General features: G+C 35.4%; 1 protein-coding gene across 5 annotated transcripts in view; it reads left to right on the top strand.

The window, feature by feature from the left end:
• The window catches only part of TMTC3 (transmembrane O-mannosyltransferase targeting cadherins 3), a 61,350-nt gene that overhangs the window by 3,866 nt on the left and 37,945 nt on the right, over window positions 1–19,539 (top strand). For all 5 annotated transcript variants that reach the window (XR_006776532.2, XM_045780011.2, XM_045780008.2 and 2 more), the window contains exons 2-5: window positions 9,770–9,986; window positions 13,859–14,077; window positions 16,013–16,112; window positions 19,176–19,291. Coding sequence is in view for 4 of the 5 variants with exons in the window: in XM_045780011.2 (XP_045635967.1) it covers window positions 9,798–9,986; window positions 13,859–14,077; window positions 16,013–16,112; window positions 19,176–19,291 (624 nt within the window). In the remaining variant the exon portion in view is untranslated. The remainder of the gene's footprint in view (window positions 1–9,769; window positions 9,987–13,858; window positions 14,078–16,012; window positions 16,113–19,175; window positions 19,292–19,539) is intronic.

The following is a 19,539-nucleotide window of genomic DNA, read 5'->3' as shown; positions in this document are numbered from 1 at the left end:
CTGAGGACTCAGTGTGCAGCAAGCAGACACTTGTCTTTTGACATGAGACTGGAAAGATAAGTAGGAATCAATGTGAATGCGACTTAACAAACTTTATGTGGTTTAAAAAAGTCATGAAGTATAGATTATTCTTCTTGAAGAAGATAAAATCATGAAATTATTTTATGGAGAGAACTTTACTTTCCGGGCTAAGTAGTCACAGGTTCATATAAAGTTTTCCTATGGGTTTATTTTTTCCACAATTGTACTGTTGGATTTTTAGAAAAAGGGGCACATGATACAATTTTGCTGAAAGAAGTATATTAAGTTTTGTATCTCTATAATGTAACTCATAAGTGGTCTTCCACTGCAGTTGGGTTATTTGCACATATGTAGTGACATCCCATTGTCCTAAGTAAACATTCACTCAGACTATGTGCCTGTGTTGAATATGTTGTGTGCCTAGAAGAAGTTAAGTACTGGAATTTGCCTTAGTCTGTTCATCTTGTTCTAACAGAATACCTATATTAGGTGGTTTATAAAAACAGGGCCTCAGGGTCTCATGAGGGTCTCATGTTTATAAAAACAGGGTCTCATAAGGGCCCATGTCCTGGTTCATGGATGGGTGTCTTTTTACTGTTTCCTCACATGGCAGAAGGGCCAAAAGATCTCTCTCAGGCCTCTTTTCTAAGAGCACTAATCTCTTTTGTGAAGTCCTCATCCTCAAGACCTAATCACCTCCCAAAGCCCCGCCTCCAAATATCATTACATTGAGCATTAGGATTTAACATGAATTTTAGGGGGACACAAACATCCACTCTATACCATTCCCATGGCTAACATATAATACTGATGTGGTGCATTTTATAGTAATGGCCCCCAGTGAATAGTGCCTCCCTCTATCTATGCCTTTATGTAAGCCCCTTCATTTTCCTTAACCTCGACCATTGCAAGTAGTTCTTTTGAGCAGACTCCACAACTGAGCTCATGACATGCGTGAGAACTACTAGCTCTCATTCCTTTTCTCTCGTAATATGCTCCATTGGAGATTCTTCAAAAATTCTATGATCTTGGCCCTTTTATGACGTCTCCCTCAGTGACTGTGGGTTTACCTTGTGTGATGGGGGGGAATGAATATGTATATATATATATTCATTCATATATTCATATATACATATTCATTCATATGTATATATATATATATATATATATATATACACACACATATATGCCTTAAGTAGAGACTTGAAAAGAGTTTGTGCGTTGGGACTTGCCCCCCTTCTCTCCTGAGATCACCATTTAAAGAAGTTCAGGCTCACCTACTAGAGGATATGACCATATGTAGCAGAAACTAGTTTTCCAACCTAAGTCCTCTACACTTCAATTTTTTTTCAGATTTTTATTTAAATTCTAGTTAGTTAACATACAGTGCAATGTTGGTTTCTGGAGTAGAATTCAGTGATTCATCACTTGCATACAATACCTGGTGCTCCTCATATCAAGTGCCCTCTTTAGTACCCATGACCCATCTAGCCCATCGCCCACCCACCTACCTTCATCACCCCTCAATTTGTTCTCTATCTTTAAGAGTCTCTTATGGTTGTTTCCCTTTTTCTTCTCCCCTCCATATGTTCATCTCTTTTATAATTCCACATATGAGTGAGATCATGCAGTATTTGTCTTTCACTTTTCACACTTCACATAATACACTTTAGCTCCATCCACATGGTTGCGAATGGCAAGATTTCATTCTTTTTGACAGCTGAGTAATATTCCATTGTGTATATATTCCACTTCTTTATCCATTCATCAATCGATGGACACTTGGGTTCTTTCTATAGTTTGGCCCTTGTTGATAATGCTGCTATGAACATCAGGATGCATGTACCCCATCAAATCTGTATTTTTGTATCCTTTGAGTAAATACCTAATAGTGCAATTGCTGAATCATAGGGTAGTTCTATTTTTAACTTTTTGAGGAACCCCCATACGGTTTTCCAGAGTGGCTGTACCAGTTTGCATTCCCACTAACAGTGTAAGAGGGTTCCCCTTTCTCCACATCTGCTGTTTCCTGTGTTGTTAATTTTAGCCATTCTGACAGGTGTGAGGTGGTATCTTCTCATGGTTTTGATTTGTATTTCCCTGATGATGAGTGATGTTGAGCATCTTTTCATGTGTCTGTTGGCCATCTGGATGTCTCCTTTGGAAAAATGTCTTTTCATGTCTTCTGCCCATTTTTTAACTGCATTATTTGTTTTTTGGGTGTTGAGTTTTGTAAGTTCTTTCTAGATTTTGGATACTAACCCTTTATTGGTTATGTCATTTACAAATATCTTCTGCCATTCCATAGGCTGCCTTTTAGTTTTGTTGATTGTTTCTTTGGGTGTGCAGAAGCTTTTATCTTGATGAAGTTGCCAATAGTTAATTTTTGCTTTTGTTCCCCTTGCTTCTGGAGATGTGTCTAGTACGTTGCTACAGCTGAGGTCAAAGAGGTTGCTGCCTGTGTTTTCCTCCAGGATTTTGATGGCTTCCTGTCTCACATTTAGGTCTTTCATCCATTTTGAATTTATTTTTGTGTATGGGTAAGAAAGTGGTTCAGTTTCATTCTTCTGTGTGTTGTTGTCCAGTCTACCCAACACTATTTGTTCAAGAGACAGTCTTTTTTCCATTGGATATTCTTTTCTGCTTTGTTGAAGATTAATTGACCATAGAGTTATGGGTCCATTTCGGGGTTCTCTTATCTGTTCCATTGATCTATGTGTCTTGTGTGTGTGTGCGCTTGTGTACGCGCCAGTACTGTACTGTCTTGATGGTTACAGCTTTGTAATACAGATTGAAGTCTGGATTAGTGGTGCCTCCAGCTTTGCTTTGCTTTTTTGAGGTTGCTTTGGCTATTTGGGGTCTTTTGTGGTTCTGTGCAAATTTTAGGTTTGTTCTAGGTCAGTGAAAAAGCTGGTGGTATTTTGATAGGGATTTCATTAAATGTACAGATTACTTTGGGAGGAATAGACATTTTAACCATGTTTGTTTTTCCAGTCCATGAGCACGGAATGCTTTTCCATTTCTTTGTGTCCTTTTCAGTTTCTTTAATCAGTGTCCTGTAGTTTTCAGAGTACAGATCTTTTACCTCTTGGGTTAGGTTTATTCCTAGGTATCTTACGGTTTTTGGTGCAATTGCAAATGTGATAGATTCCTTCATTTTCCTCTCTGCTGCTTCATTATTGGTACATAGAAATGTAACAGATTTCTGTATGTTGACTTTATATCTTGCAACTTTGTGTATTCGTTCTAGCAATCTTTTGGTGGGGTCTTTTGGGTTTTCTACGTGGAGTATCATGTTACCTGCGAATAGTGAGAGTTTGACTTCTTTCTTGCCAATTTGGATGCCTTTTATTTCTTTTTGTTACCTGATTGCTGAGGCTAGAACTTCCAGTACTATGTTAAATAACAGTGGTAAGAGTGGACACCTCTGTCTTGTTCCTAACCTTAGAGGAAAAGCTCTCAGTTTTTCTCCATTGGGGAGGATTAGTTGTGGGTCTTTCATATTTGGCCTTTATGATGTTGAGGTGTGTTTGCTCTACTCAGTACTGTTGAGGGTTTTTATCAAGAATGGATGTTGTATTTTGTCAGATGCTTTTTCTGCATCTATTGACAGGATCATATGGTTCTTATCCTTTCTTTTATTAACGTGGTGTATCACCTTGATTGATTTGTGAATATTGAGCCAGCCCTGCAGCCCAGGAATAAATCCCACTCAATCGTGATGAATAATTCTTTTAACATACTGTTGAGTTCAGTTTGCTAGTATCTTATTGAGAATTTTTGCATCCATGTTCATCAGGGATATTGGCCTGTAATTCTCCTTTTTAGTGGAGACCCCCCCCTACACTTAAGATTTCCAGCCTTAATCAAGCAGGATAACTATAAGCACATAAGGGATTCCAGGCACAACCAGCAGAAGAAATATATATGCATGTTTTTAAATATGTGTGTGTATATATATGCACACGTATACTTGTGCATATGTATCAAATAAAGACATTTATATCAAGGAATGGACTTAAAAACTTATGGGGCTGCTAAATTCAAAATCTGTAGATACAGAGTAGGTTGGAAAAGTAGAAACTCTCCAGCAGGATCTGATGCTGCAGTCTTAAGGTAGAGATTCTTCTTAGGGTAACTTCAGTTTTGCTCTGAAGGTAATTCAACTGATTAGATGAAGTCCACTCATTATGGAATATAATCTTTATTTAAAGTCATTGGATAATAAGCATTAACCACATCTACAAAATACCTTCATAACAATACCTTGATTAGTATTTGAGTACTATTTTGCCTAGCCAAGTTGACACATAAAACTAATTGTAACAGTAATCATCATGAATAATAAGTATTTTATAATGCCATTTACTTGATGAATAGCACTTCATTGGTAAACCCACGTGATGCTTCCTAAACCCCTCACCCACACCAAGTGTATAGAATTTTAAAAGATAACCCAAGGGAGCATAATAATGAAACAAAGGGCGTGAGCTGGTTTTAGGGCATGCTTGTGAGCTCAGTTGTGGAGTCATCTGAGGTTCTGCCCCCAAAGCTACCTGTGGGAGTAGAGGATGGAAGTAGGGGTGGTGATTGTAAATAGATCTCAGCAAATAAAAGCTGGATATCACCAATTTCCAAGGAGGGACTAAGGATCTTCCTTCTAATGAAGGAAAACGAAATAGAGATAAAGGGAACTTGAGGTGATGATTCCCAGTAATGTGGGGTTTTGTCCCCAAAGAACATGTATGAGAGTCTCATATTTGATAATGGTCAAGTAAGCATTTTTGTTTTCCTTTCTTTCTCCATTTTGCTCTAATGCTGTAGTGTTCAAAAACTATGTTTAACAAGAATGTAAGGTACTCTCATATCTAAAAAAAGAGAAGAATAGAACCCCGTTCCATGACAAGAAGCTTCTTATTTGCAGTGAGCCAGAGCTTGGAGCAGAGGACAACCCCAAAATTAAATCAAGTTGAGAGTTTTGGTTATTATGTTGAAATTGAGCATTTCAATTACTGAGTAAAACTGCATTGCAATTAAATGTGACTGTATAACTCTTCATTAACTATTTAGAAATCCTGGGTACTGTCTAAGTTTCTTAAAGTAGCATTTTATAACCTTATGTTTTTTAAGCCTTTAAATTCGACCTAAAAAAAAAATCTTACTTTATAAACTTACTGTTTTTTGTTTTTTTTTTTAAATAACAACTCAGATTGAAAGGACTAAATGCCTTAGCTGCATTTAAAAGTTGGTCAGGACGCCTGGGTGGCGCAGTCAGTTAGACATCCAAGTCTTGGTTTCCACTCAGGTTGTGATATCAGGGTCGTGGGATTGAGCCTGACATAGAGTCTATTTAGGATTCTCTCTCCCTCCCTCCCTTTACCTCCCCCCCCACCGCTGCATGTGTGCACACACTCTCTTTCTCTAAAATAAATAATCTTAAAAAAAACTTGTTTAAATTCTCTTAATTTAAAATTGTATTTATAGGGGTATCTGAGTGGTTCAGTCGGCTAAGCATCTGCCTTCAGCTCAGGTCACTATCCTGGAGTCCTGGGGATTGAGCCCCACGTTAGGCTCCCTGCTCAGTGGAGAGTCTGCTTCTCCCTCGCCCCTTGCTCCCCCTCCCTGCCCACTGCTCATGCTCTCTCTCTCTCTCAAATAACTGAATAAGATCTTTTAAAAAAAATTGTATCTATAATTTGTATTCATTTTTATTCAAGGACTTCAGATACCTGACTTAAAAAGCAAAACTTTCTCTATACTTAAAACAATTTGTATAAACCTAGTAAATTAAGCTTAAAACTATAGCAACTCCCAAGTCCTTACAAAATTCCAATAATATTTGTAAACTTGGCTAAATTATTACACTTTTCAACTAAAAAGCCTAAATTCACAAATTGCCTGGTTAGTAATTTAATATTATGTATATTATACATATTATTGTATCATATAAAGTTGTATTTTATAGTTTTGAAGCTAATATACCAAGAGTCTACAGTGTGTCACATTCTCTTAAACATTATTAGTACTCTAATAATCATATATATGTTGTTCCCAAATATAACTTTGAAGTAGTAAAACCATAGGTTTGATTTACTCCTTTTTCTTCTATTAATTTTAATTTTTCCTGTGGTGAGAACATTTAAGCAAACAGTTTGACGAACAGCAGTTTGGGGAAAGAATCCCAAATGTTCCCAGATCAGGGTCCTGAGATTATTTATGAGAGAGAGGTTTGTGACCCATACGTAAGACTTGATTTTCACCTACCTAGTTCGTCCTGAGTTTTGTTTTTCTAAATTGTTTTGTTTTCTAAATTACAATCGCACGCGCCCACACACACACACACACACACACAATGGGAAAGTAAAATGTCCTTACACATTAGGTGCTCTATTTATATCTTCTTGGGAGTATTGCTTAAGAATCTCCTGACCTGTTCTAGTGTGGACTGGCTAGTGGACCTGCTTTCATGGTTCTCATTCTGGGTATTTCTTTTGTTGCTGTCTTGCATTGGATCCCCTGTTTCCTGATTTCCCTCTCTTTCTGTTTCTTAGTATACTCCCTCATTTATTGGAATACGTCTTCTGTTAGTTTCCTGAGAAGAGGAGACATCAGAAGTAAAGTTTTTGAGACCTTGAATGTCTGAAGATATTTTTTACTCCACTTTCCTTGTTGGGAAATTTGTTTATCAATATCAAATTTTAGGTTGGAAATGATTATCCCTCAAAAACTTGAAGCATTACTCTTTTTTTTTCCCTGGATTCCCCCTCTCCAGCACCCTCAGCTTCCAGTTTTAGTGGGGGAGAAAAAGAAAAGATTTGTTTGAATTCCTAATCTTTGCTATGAAACCTGCTTTCTTCCTTTCTGGAAGCTTTTAGAGGCCTCTTTTGTTTGTTTCCAGGGTTGTAAAATTTTACAAGATTCTGTGCCCAGTTGGTAGATGATAACTGGAGGGTCTCAAAATATATAGACAGACTTTTAGTTAACCCTCATTTTCAGTTTGCTACCTTTGTTTTCACTTGTGTCCCCTATATCAGACACCCTGTGTTTCATCTGTTTCAGAGAGGAAGTCTCTAGTCTTCTGCCCTGCTACAGGAGGAAAGATTGCTTGCCTATACACAATGACACAGGCATCTAAATTTTAACAAATACATCTATTCCTTTTTCTTGAGATCCTTGTAACCATTTTTGAGATTGATGCTGGCAGGGATGCAAAAAACTTTTTAGCTTTACCCCTTAAGCTTAAGATTCACTTTCCTGGGGCGCCTGGGCGGCACAGCGGTTAAGCGTCTGCCTTCGGCTCAGGGCGTGATCCTGGCGTTATGGGATCGGGCCCCACATCAGGCTCTTCCGCTATGAGCCTGCTTCTTCCTCTCCCACTCCCCCTGCTTGTGTTCCCTCTCTCGCTGGCTGTCTCTATCTCTGTCAAATAAATAAATAAAATCTTAAAAAAAAAAAAAAAAGATTCACTTTCCTGAGCTCTGTCGAGTCACCACTGAACTTTTGTTTTTCCAGCTTCCAAAATCCAGTGGTCTTTATCCTTGTGAATTTATACTTTTTTTTTTTTTTTTTTTTTTTTGCTTTTTATACCTTGTCATTTTAGTGTGTGATTGAGAAGGAGTGAGGCAAATGCCTGTTCAGCGTCTCCAGTCTTTAAACAAGTGCTATTAACTTTTCTGGGATAAGGTACAAGTTCATACTCATTAGAGATGATAAATTACTTCTGGATTCAAGATAAACTCTTAGATCATTTTTCTTTTACTTGAAAACTATTCTTCAAAAGGTATGGCTAATTTCCTTTTGTGGTGTGTAGAATTGGATTTTGCATTTCTTTAAGTAATATATTTCAACGTTTTCCTATCCAATTCTGAAGGTACTTTAATACTTTCTTATAGGCTTTTGTGTGTCTGTATCCTTATTAAATCTTACATCTGATTTTAAATCTCTTTCTGCTCTCCCTACTATATTCTTCCTCTCTGATCTAGCAAGAACTCCTAGATAGATAGATAGATGGATAGATAGATAGATAGATAGATAGATAGATAGATAGATAGATATAGATATCAGGTCTTAGATCTTCTGACTCTGTGAGTAATGTATTAGTTTCTTCTAGCTGTAACAAGTTACCACAGATAAAATGACTTAATACAAATTTATTATTTCATAATTATGAAGGTGCAAAATAGGTTTCCCTAGACTAAAATTGAGAGTCAGTAGGGTTGTGGTCACTTGAGACACTCTACTGAAGAATGTGTTTCTTTTGCTTTTTCCAGCTTCTGGAGGCCACCATCATTACTTGCCTTGTGGCCCCAGCCTGCCATCATCCCTTTCTCATCTCTGCTTTCCTGACTCTCCTGCCTCCCTCTTTAACTTCTAACATCTCTTGTCATCGAATTCGCCCACCCAGATAATCAAAGATAAAATCTCATCTCAAAACCCTCAATTTAATCACACCTTGTAATGTCTCTTTTGCCATGTAAAGTAACATTATCACAGGTTCAGGGGATTTGGATATGGACAGTTTTGGTGGGCCGTAATTCTGCCTTCCACAAATAACGCTAAAGTGATACTAATGATACTACTCCAGCTAGAAAAGTATATCATTAGCTTGTTTTTCAAGAGTACTCTCCAACCTTATTTTTATTAGAAGGCTGATTCTTCAGTATCCAGTTAATACAGTTCCTTCTACTCTAAACCATTCTCTTACTGAATCCTTTCTAAAGCAATGACTTAATTATGAATTGTCATGTATGAAGCATGTTCTCTAGATTAAAATAATTTGTTAAAATGAGAAAAACACTATGATTTAGATCTGGGTTTTTAAACTCATACTGCTAAGCAGATAACATAAATATATCAAAAAAATCAGTGGGAAAAATAGTGAGACTATAGTTAAATGGCTAGTATACAGGTAGCTTAGGCTTAGAGTGCCTTTAGACACATTTGAGATATTTTTTTTTTTTAAAGATTTTATTTATTTATTCGACAGAGATAGAGACAGCCAGCGAGAGAGGGAACACAAGCAGGGGGAGTGGGAGAGGAAGAAGCAGGCTCATAGCGGAGGAGCCTGATGTGGGGCTCGATCCCATAACGCCGGGATCACGCCCTGAGCCGAAGGCAGAGGCTTAACCGCTGTGCCACCCAGGAGCCCCACATTTGAGATATTTTTTAAAGGCTTTAACTGAATTAAACAAGGCTGCAGGCTAAAAGTTTGGATGCCTAATTTAGGTAATAGTTGATCTTTGGGTATAACAAGTACTAAAATATAAGCTTCATCTGCATTTCAGAAAATTCATGTTCAGTGTCTTTTCAAGTATTTTTTTTTCTCACAAAAATTTAGTTACTGCTTCCGGAGTACACCATACTAGTTTTTTAAAGTTTTCATACACACACACACACACACAAAGACACACACACACACACACACAGTCTGTTTCCCTGAATAACCTGACCTGTGACAATTGATAAGGAGTTCACTATCTAGTGGGCTAGAGAGGTAAGTCCGAAGATTAAATGGTGTGATAAAGGATTTAATAGAAATATGAAATACATGAAGGAGCAATTAATTTTAAGTTAGGAATTTGGGGAGGTGGTCAGCTAATGCGTTTCAGAGGTGGATGACATTTGAGCTGAGCTTTGAAGAATTCTCCAGGAGAATTAGCATTCAGTATTTTACTTATCCTTCTATTAAAATTTTATTTATTTGAGAAAACAATGACGCTTATTTCATCTTCATGATTTTTCCCCCCAGATCTTGGCTACAAGTGCTTGTGGAAAAGATGGCTGATATTAACCTCAAAGAAATAACCTTAATAGTAGGTGTGGTTACCGCCTGCTATTGGAACAGCCTCTTTTGTGGTTTTGTTTTTGATGATGTTTCAGCAATACTGGATAATAAAGACCTACATCCATCTACACCTTTAAAAACTTTATTTCAGAATGACTTCTGGGGAACCCCTATGTCTGAGGTAAGTAGTTATTTACTGCTTATATATATGTTAGGTTTTAAAGTATTCTGTTAATTTATTACTCCTAATTTCTGTATCCACATTGTCATAGCACTTATAAATTTGTTTCTCTAAAATGTATATGTTAGGTAGGAAGTAGATGTGATTAACTTCTTTAAAGCAGTGCATGATTCTTTCCTTGGTTGTGTACTTTGGTTTAATCTTTTTAAAAACAATATATGTGTGTGAAAACCAAATGTGTCAGGATAGCAATAAGTGTAAACAAATCTATTTCTTGCTTTTTTTTCATAATTCAGGCAAAAGAGATGACCTCTTATATATTTAACCATCTAAAAATATGTGACTTCAATATAAATAGATTAGATTTTAAGGGTAAAGGTATTGAGTTTTTTTCTGCAGAAAATTTTAAATTTGTGTCGTATTTTTTACCTAATATTTGTTTTAATTTTATATTGAGAACCCAAAGGTTTAGTTCATTTTTATGAGGATGTTTTTATTTTGCCAGTAAATTTATTTTGAAAGTCACTTTTAAACTGTTTGGGATTAAACTCTTGTCAGTTTGGGATCCCATAGATTGGATCCTACTGTTCTATTATATAATAGCTGTACAGAATTGGTGAGAATATAGCTTTTAGATGGCAAGATCTGTAAAAATCTGATCCATAAAAGAATAATACCTTGAGGATAAATAAATGAATTTATAGTACCGGGCGCGTAGTTGAACCGTAAAACACTCTTTTGTAGTTTGTCAGTTGTCATTCGTGGTCCCTTTCCATATTCTTTAAATAAGGAAGCTTCTCAAGGGTGAGGATGAAGTCTGTCATTCTTCTAGTCACAAGCACATAAGAAGTATTTTTTTCTTGTTAAATAAGCAGACTTTATTTTCTTTTAACCTTCCTGTTCTCACCCAGTTCTAGCCTGTAAAAGAAATTAATATTTGATGATGAGAAAGAATATGATTCTATAATAAGAAACATTATTTTCTAGGCAATTTATTTCCTTCTACCCCTACGCTTTATCCCTAGAGACCCTTAGAAATATGTGTCCATTCCCCCAACTTAAAGCTACCCCTACACTTTATCCCTGGAGACCCTTAGAAATATGTGTCCATTCCCCCAACTTAAAGCTGTTGTGATTTTAATGAGATTGAGATTTTAACTGAAAGGTTAGCTGGCCAGATTAAGGGTCTCATGAAAGTTATCATACCATGGTGTCAGTGCTATGTTTTGTGACTTCCTCAGCTTTACAGATTGAAAATTGGGTTTTGTTCAGAGCACCTATATGTGGACCCACTAAGAAAAGTACTCACAATTATAAACTCAGACAAAATGAATGAACAAATTTAAATAACAATATATGGTGGAAATTGTTGCTTCCTCCTTTTTTCTGATGGCCATACTCTCTTCCTGTAGGGAAATGTGCCACTAAGAAAAAATTATTCTGAGTAGTATTTAGGTATTACAAGTTTTGTTGACCAGCGTGGAATTAGCACATTCAAAGATCTAATGGTTGATGTCATCAAGTAACGATAGCCTGGAAGCCTGTCTGTGAGTGCCCAAACCTTCATAAGGATTTTTGTAACAGTGTAGATCTTAAAGACACATTTTGGGCTTAGGACATGCTCCTGAGCTGTATGAATACTGGCATAGTAGGAGTCTTTGGACTCCTCTGGGCCTCTTAGTGTTTAGATTATCTCTTTAATAAGCCCATTCTTTAGATATGTAATACTCTGTTTTTGAATGGTTCAGTGGATTATAAGTCCAGCTACATATTAGAATCTGCTTGGGGCACTTAAAAGATAATACTAAGGCTCTACTCAAATCTGTTACTTACAGTTATCTCAGAATGGGATGTGGGCATCAGTATTTTTTTTTAAGATTTTATTTATTTATTTGACAGAAATAGAGACAGCCAGCGAGAGAAGGAACACAAGCAGGGGGAGTGGGAGAGGAAGAAGCAGGCTCATAGCAGAGGAGCCTGATGTGGGGCTCGATCCCATAACGCCGGGATCACGCCTTGAGCCGAAGGCAGACGCTTAACCGCTGTGCCACCCAGGCGCCCCTCGGCATCAGTATTTTTGTCTTGTTCCTTTTGCGTGTGTTTGCTTTTTTATTGTTGTTGTGGGATTTGTGGGGGAGGGAAGAATAGAGGATTGGGTTTTTTCTGTTTATCCAAGTGATTCTCTGGCATGGCCATGGTTGAGAACCACTGAGGTGTAATGAGCCATCTCTTCTGGCATTTGACCTATGAAATATCCTTGTTAAGGTAACTTTTGCAAATATCCCATTTCACTTTGTTTCGTCATTGCTATATGAAGATTCACGTTAACAGGGAACTATTATATTCATGCTTATATATTCATTATATTCATGCTTATGTTTCTATTGCCAACTAATACTATGAGTAATTAAGTTTTTTCTTTAATATATCTGAATTTAATAATGATCTGTATTGTTTTGTTTGTAATAGAACTAGCTATTTTACTATATTTTCACAGAGTAATCTTTTATCTACTATACTGATGATTATCACAGTGGAATCTTAGATTACTAATGCATGGTGTGAATAATTAGTTATGTTAATAATTAATCTATTTTTAATTGGCCATTCTGTGACTGTACATCTATTAGACCTAACAAAGCAATTATGTATATTGCAATTAAAAATAACCTATTCCCTGCACTTTCAGACTTCATCCTTTTGACTGGCAAATATGTCCCAGTGAACTACAGTAACATTTCAGGCACTCAAAAAGTTTCGAGGCCTTTTTTTGCTTTTGGATACATATCATGTCAGCTCATTATAATTCCTTAAAAATAATCCTGTATGAGCTAAATCAAATAATGTACAAAAATTAAGCAGCAAAGGACATTCTAGGTAGACATCACTCATGGCATGTGTAGTCAATACAGAGATATTAAGATGTTCCTGTTTTCAAACAGAGAAATGTTTGTTCCTTGTGGTTCTTAATGTTCCCTAGTAGGGATAAACTGGCTTAAATTGACACCTGTAATACCAAAATTATAGCAAAATGTGGTAAGAGGTGTGAGAGCAAAGAAGCTGAGTGTGAATGCCCTTATGTAAAATTTGAAAAGATTACTAGGATAATATTTTATGTGTTTTTGACCTGTGTATTTTATTCTTAAATCTGGTCTGATTTTTGTCTTATGGCAAAAATATTTCTGGTTAAAGGAAACTTCTAGCTTGTAAAGAAATTCAGCAGCTTCACATAAAATTTTATTTATTGCCGGAAAAGACTACCATAACAAAGGATCTATTCTCTTAGTCTAAGAAAGTTTTTGTTCTTGTATTATTCTCTGTGTAGTAGTTGGGGATTTTAGGTTTAATATATTCAGGTTTACACATTATGAAGTTGTTTTCCATAAAACAATTAGTACTTTTCTGAGTCTTCACTATTAAAACTGAGCTGATAAACATTCTGTTCTTATATTTCCTTTTGAGAATCTGGCCAGCAGTTATGTAAATGCTTATGTTAGTCATAGATTGGAAAGTACGCTTTGGACACAATCCTGTGTTCTAACTTGATCTATGCCACGATTGTCCTGCTTTAAGCAATTAGCTTTTTAAATCTGTGTATTGAGGAAGAATTAATAGTTGTATGTTCTTCCTCTACTATTGATGGGATGGGATATCTGCAAAAGGGGGAAATTGCCTTTGTTTTGGTACTAAGGAAATAGGAAAACACATTATAAAACTATCTTTTAGGTTGTGTTATGCTTGGAGCATTTCTTTACTTTATTGCTGTATCTCAGCCAAATGTAGATACTTTCAATTGTAGCTGCAAGGATTAGTTTATGTGACTTGAAGGACCATGGTACTTTAATAACGATGATTGTTTTTTTTCCTTTTAGGAGAGAAGCCATAAGTCTTATCGTCCCTTAACAGTATTGACATTTCGCTTAAATTATCTGTTGAGTGAACTGAAACCGATGTCATATCATCTCCTAAATATGATTTTTCATGCTGTGGTTAGTGTGATATTTCTTAAAGTCTGCAAACTTTTTCTGGACAACAGGAGTAGTATGATTGCTTCTTTACTTTTTGCAGTGCACCCAATACATACAGAAGCAGTAAGTAAGACTGTAAATCAGTGTTCTTTTCTTCTTCTTTTGTTTTTTTTAACAAAACCTACATAGTGATTATAATGGTATGTGTTTTCAAGAAAAAAAATTTAACCTTGGCCTTAATTAAAATATTTGAAGATTTTTAAATTGGTATAAGTCTTAACTTCGTAGCGTTACAGTCTAACTTCCTACTATATAAAATTTTTAAATTTATTTATTTAAAGATTTTACTTATTTATTCGACAGAGAGAGCACTTGCATGTGCACAAGTAGGGGCAGCGGCAGGCAAAGGGAGAGGGAGAAGCAGGCTCCCACTGAGCAGGGAGCCCGATGTGGGGCTCAATCCCAGGACCTCGGATAAGGACCTGAGCCAAAGGCAGATGCTTAACCGACTGAGCCACCCAGGCGCCCCTAAAGTTTTTAAGTTTAAAACAAGTTTTGAAGCATAAACATTTATTATTTAAGGACATAAGATATAATTGCTCAAGAGAATAATGTAAAGTATAAATGAATACAGTTCTTTACTAATTGTTTTTTAATGAATATAGATTTAAAATATTGTCAACTTCGCAGTGTGTTTCAAAGGACAGAAAATAATAAGACAAATTTGAGTAAAAGATGAAAATATATCAAAATATATGTAAACATAAATAGACATTCTAACCAATGAAAATAGTACTTTCATGTTGTTTGTTGCCACATGTTTCAGAATTGCAAGCTGTCTCTGCTGTTGTCAATATGTCTGTCAGCCCCTACCTACCAAGATGTACTTAAATTATAACTTTATTTTTCTTGATAACCTTGAAACCCCAAAATTGCCTCTCAACAGAGCAAAAAGGACTGTTCAATTTGTTGCAAGCTTTCAGTTGTAAGCAAAAAAGTGTATGTTTAAACTCTGCGTGCTTGAATGGCTGTGTGTGTGTTGGAAGGGGTTCGTGTGTCTTTCCCACTGTCTTTAACCTTTTTATATTTAGTTGAACAGACATTTTTCCATGCATTTACAAAAATGATAGTTTGTTTTAAATTTTACAAGTGAGTTCAGAGGTTTGAGGGTTTTATATTTAAATTTTTAGAATTTAAAAAAGGACTTCTGTTTATTTGAGAAAGAGACAGAGAGAGCACAGCAGGCGGAGGGCAGAGGGAGAGGGACAAGCAGGCTACCTACTGAACTGGGAGCCCTGTGCTGGCCTCGATCCCAGGACCCTGAGATCATGACCTGAACTGAAGTCAGACACTTAACTGAGCCACCCAGGCACCCCAAAAAAGGACTTTTCAAAGTTTATTATCTTGAGTTTACGCATTTGTTATGAGATAGAACTTACTGAATTTATTTTAAGAAAATATGTAAGGTCTTAGGTTTTTGTTTTTGTTTTTTTTAAATTAGGGGCTATTCCAGGGGCGCCTGGGTAGCGCAGTCGTTAAGCGTCTGCCTTTGGCTCAGGGCGTGATCCCGGTGTTACGGGATCAGGTCCCACATCGGGCTCCTCCGCTGGGAGCCTGCTTCTTCCTCTCCCACCCCCCTGCTGTGTTCCCTCTCTCACTGGCTGTCTCTCTGTCACATAAATAAATAAAATCTTTAAAAAAAAAAAAAAGAACTATTCCAGATTTTGTACTAATATTATGTAAGATGTTACTGTTGAGGCAAGCCAGGTAAATAATACACAGGACTTCTCTGTACCTACTTTTGCAACTTCCTGTGAGTCTATAATTATTTCAAAATAATTATAAAAGAACTGTTACAGAGTCATTGGTTAATTTATTTTTATGGAAGATACACAATTTCACCACATGAGGGCACTCAAAGAATGTCTAAGAAACTGAAATGTATGATTGAAAAATTATGGCAATTTGATTTCTAAAGTGCTATTCTTATTATATGTGGTAGTTAAATTTTCAAGAGGCTCTTTATTAATATGAACTCCCCTCCCTTTCCCTTTTTAGGTAACAGGTGTTGTAGGAAGAGCAGAACTTTTGTCCTCTATCTTTTTTCTAGCTGCATTTTTGTCATATACCAAATCAAAAGGACCAGATAATTCCATAGGTGAGTGTCTTAACATTTAATTTTTTCTCTGTATCTATAAAATTTGATCAAGTAATGTTTATTTACTCCATTTCTTATAAAATATATGCCACACTTGGGTATATCTTTATATATTATACTACTTCAGCATGTATGGACATATGAACATGATACACAACATTGTCAGCATTAAAAAATTTTTTGCATGTAGTTTATATTTTATCATGACTAACAGATTCTGTATTATTTAACTTAAAAAAATTACTGTAGAATATAGCAGTTTTAGAGTCATTCTTAGTTCCATGTGCTGTTACCTGTAAATGATACAAGTACCAATACTTCAGTTGTTTTTCTATAATAACAACCTGTGAAGGCTGTGAATTGTATTATTTAGGTAAAATTGAAAGCTTATTAGAATATAAGTTTTATTATGGGTTGATCATAGTTCAGCTACTTATTGAGTCCCTACCATGTGGCCCACCCTGGAAAATGCTTTGTACAAATTAGGTCATTAATCCTGCTGATGCCAGCTATTAGCAGAAAACAAGCTCCAGGCAATAAAAATGATTTTTTAGAAATGTGGCAACAGGGGCATGAAAGAGGTTTTACATAATGGTAACCTGTATTTGGTTGATCTTAAAATATAACTGAGTTTTTTTTCCTACGTCCTTGGAGAATTTTCTCACTATAGACCCAAAGTACTGATGATAAGGAGCCTAATTTTGTATTAACATCAACCGAAGTTCAAGAAATAAGTGATTTACCCAAACACTTTTAATGTCTTCTTAGATTTGTAATATGGGTAGGTTTCTGTCTCCATTTCCTACTATGGTTCCTTATATACAGTAAGTGTTCATTATACATTTATTTAGCAAATGACCAAGTGAATAATTAAACAATTCTAGTTAAAAAGATGCGGATCCTGCTTTTGAATTTCTCTCTATTCTCTTAGCTCTCATAATACTTCATATTCCACATTATGTAATTTTACACTTGAGACCATAAACAGTTTTGTCATCATCTTTGTATTCACTATTTTATCTAATGTATGTTGTCCTGTGCAAAGGTTTTCAATTTGTAATTATTTCATCACTTTAAATTTTAGGCTATTAATGACCCATACCCCCTTTTTTTAAGCATGATACACCTCAGGGCCTTTGTTCCTTTCTATTCGTTTGGGTTTCTGCTCAAATGTCATCAGAACACCACTCATCTTCCCCATTCCTTTCTGTTTCCTTTCAGTTTCTATTTTTCTTCATAATACTTAGGTCATCATTTGACAAATATATCTTTACTTATTTTACTATTATCTCCCACACAAAATGTAGCAGATACTTAAAATAACTGTTTGAATATGTGATTGCTGGAGGTTTGTATCTTTACACATGTAAAATCAGTTTAGAAACCTATATTTTGAAGTTGGAATTGATTTTAATAATTGAATCTGTACTTACACATGTATATATTTTTAATGTCGTTAATGTATTTAGCAGGGGGACTTGTTTTGGACACAATCACACGTGGTAACTTTAACCACAGAGATCTGTTTATAAAATCAAAGTTTATGTTCACACAGTAATATAGTCACCAAAAGTTGAAGAACTGAAGTGACTGGTTTCAATAAAGCTCTTGCCTTTGTTAGAGCTACTAGTTGCTAAGATTGAATCCACCATTGCAGAAGGCAGCTGTTTGCTTTCTCTGTCTTGGAATGAAATTACAAACTAGTAAGAAGCTCTGAATTTAATGTCAGAGGAACCGAGTTAAAGTCATGATTTCTTTATTGTGCATGACTCTTTAGACCTCCAACAATTCTTTCCTCATCTTAAAAATGGGTATGATTATATATGCCTTCATATCCCATTGGTATAATCTACTACTTTTGTATTGATAGTTTTGATCTAACTAGAATATGAGGGTTGTTTTTTTTTAAGGAAAGGAATACTATTATACAGAGTATCTCCAATAGTGTTTCAGAGTTTTTTGAGTTGTTTTCCTCTCAGTAATTTTAATCTATAGAGTATTTGAAAGTTGAAAACAATTTCAAAAATAAATGAATTTCTGTATTAAGCTGAATGACAAAATGTATTAGATTCATAAATTGTTTTTTTAATTTATACTTGGAATTTAAGTCAATTATTTGAGTTTTTACTTTGATTAATGTTCTTAATAAACCTGAGGTCACACAATCATACTACAAAATATCTTTTACACTAGAAAAGAATTGGAGATCATATTTTAAAGTAGGAAAACTGAAACTCAGAAAAGTTGCCCAAAGTCACAAAGCAAGTTAGTAGTAGATCCAGAATTAACATTCAAAATTCATTCTTCTTTAATGAAATTACTACTACTAGTAGTAGATGTTTGCTTGAAGTTGATGAAGTAGGTTTTCTGTTTAAATAGAACTTATGAATATTCTATTGCAAATTTTTTAAAAGAATATTAAATTCTTACTATGAACCTGTTTCAGTTTTTATACTCTTTTAATAGGTGTTAGTCTACTGTCCCCAGTAGTTTTCAGTGTCAGGTTTTTAATAAAACATATAGATGTCTGTGTAATAAAGTATTTGTCTTCATTTCAAACTGATAGTTCATTAATCACAACACTCCAGCTTATATAAGTTTCTCTTCTCCACAAAAAATTTTGGTACAAGTTACACATCTTGATGTTTTGTTTTGAGTATATAAAGGAAAAATCACAACATTTAAATACGGTTTTGTTTTTTTTTTAAAGATTTTATTTATTTATTTGACAGAGAGAGACAGGCAGCGAGAGAGGGAACACAAGCAGGGGGAGTGGGAGAGGAAGAAGCAGGCTCCCAGTGGAGGAGCCTGATGTGGGGCTCGATCCCAGGACTCTGGGATCACGCCCTGAGCCGAAGGCAGATGCCCAACGACTGAGCCCCCCAGGCGCCCCTAAATACGTTTTAAAATATAAAGTATAGGTTAATGGGAAATAACATAAATGTGAATATAGAATCACAAGTTTTTTAGTAATGTCTAATAGTTGTCTAACTTAAAATTTCTATTTATGATATTATAAAATTGTTTTGTGTAGTTCTGTATTTTTCTGTTCTTAAATTGCAGTGTGGACTCCAATTGCCTTGACAGTGGTTTTAGTTGCTGTTGCAACGTTGTGTAAAGAACAAGGAATAACAGTTGTGGGAATTTGCTGTGTGTATGAAGTATTTATTGCACAAGGGGTAAGGAGAAATGTGTTTTTTTGTTGTTATCCTTTATCATACCTGAATTCTGTTATAATAAACTTTTTTTCTAAATGTGTCATTATGTAAATTGGTCTGTTTACCAAAAATGATACCAGAAAATTTGCAAGAAACCAGCATCTTTTGTCCTCATATCCATTGAAAATTACTTAACATTTTATAACCCGTTCAGTTTAAGGACAACTCTTTGAATTTCAATAATAGAATCATTAGGCAATTTGGACATG

This window comes from Ursus americanus, chromosome 17, assembly GCF_024610735.1.
Source record: "Ursus americanus isolate L20-20 chromosome 17, mUrsAme1.1.p, whole genome shotgun sequence".
Classification (NCBI taxonomy): domain Eukaryota; kingdom Metazoa; phylum Chordata; class Mammalia; order Carnivora; family Ursidae; genus Ursus; species Ursus americanus.
This window is presented reverse-complemented; position numbering and strand designations above follow the sequence as displayed.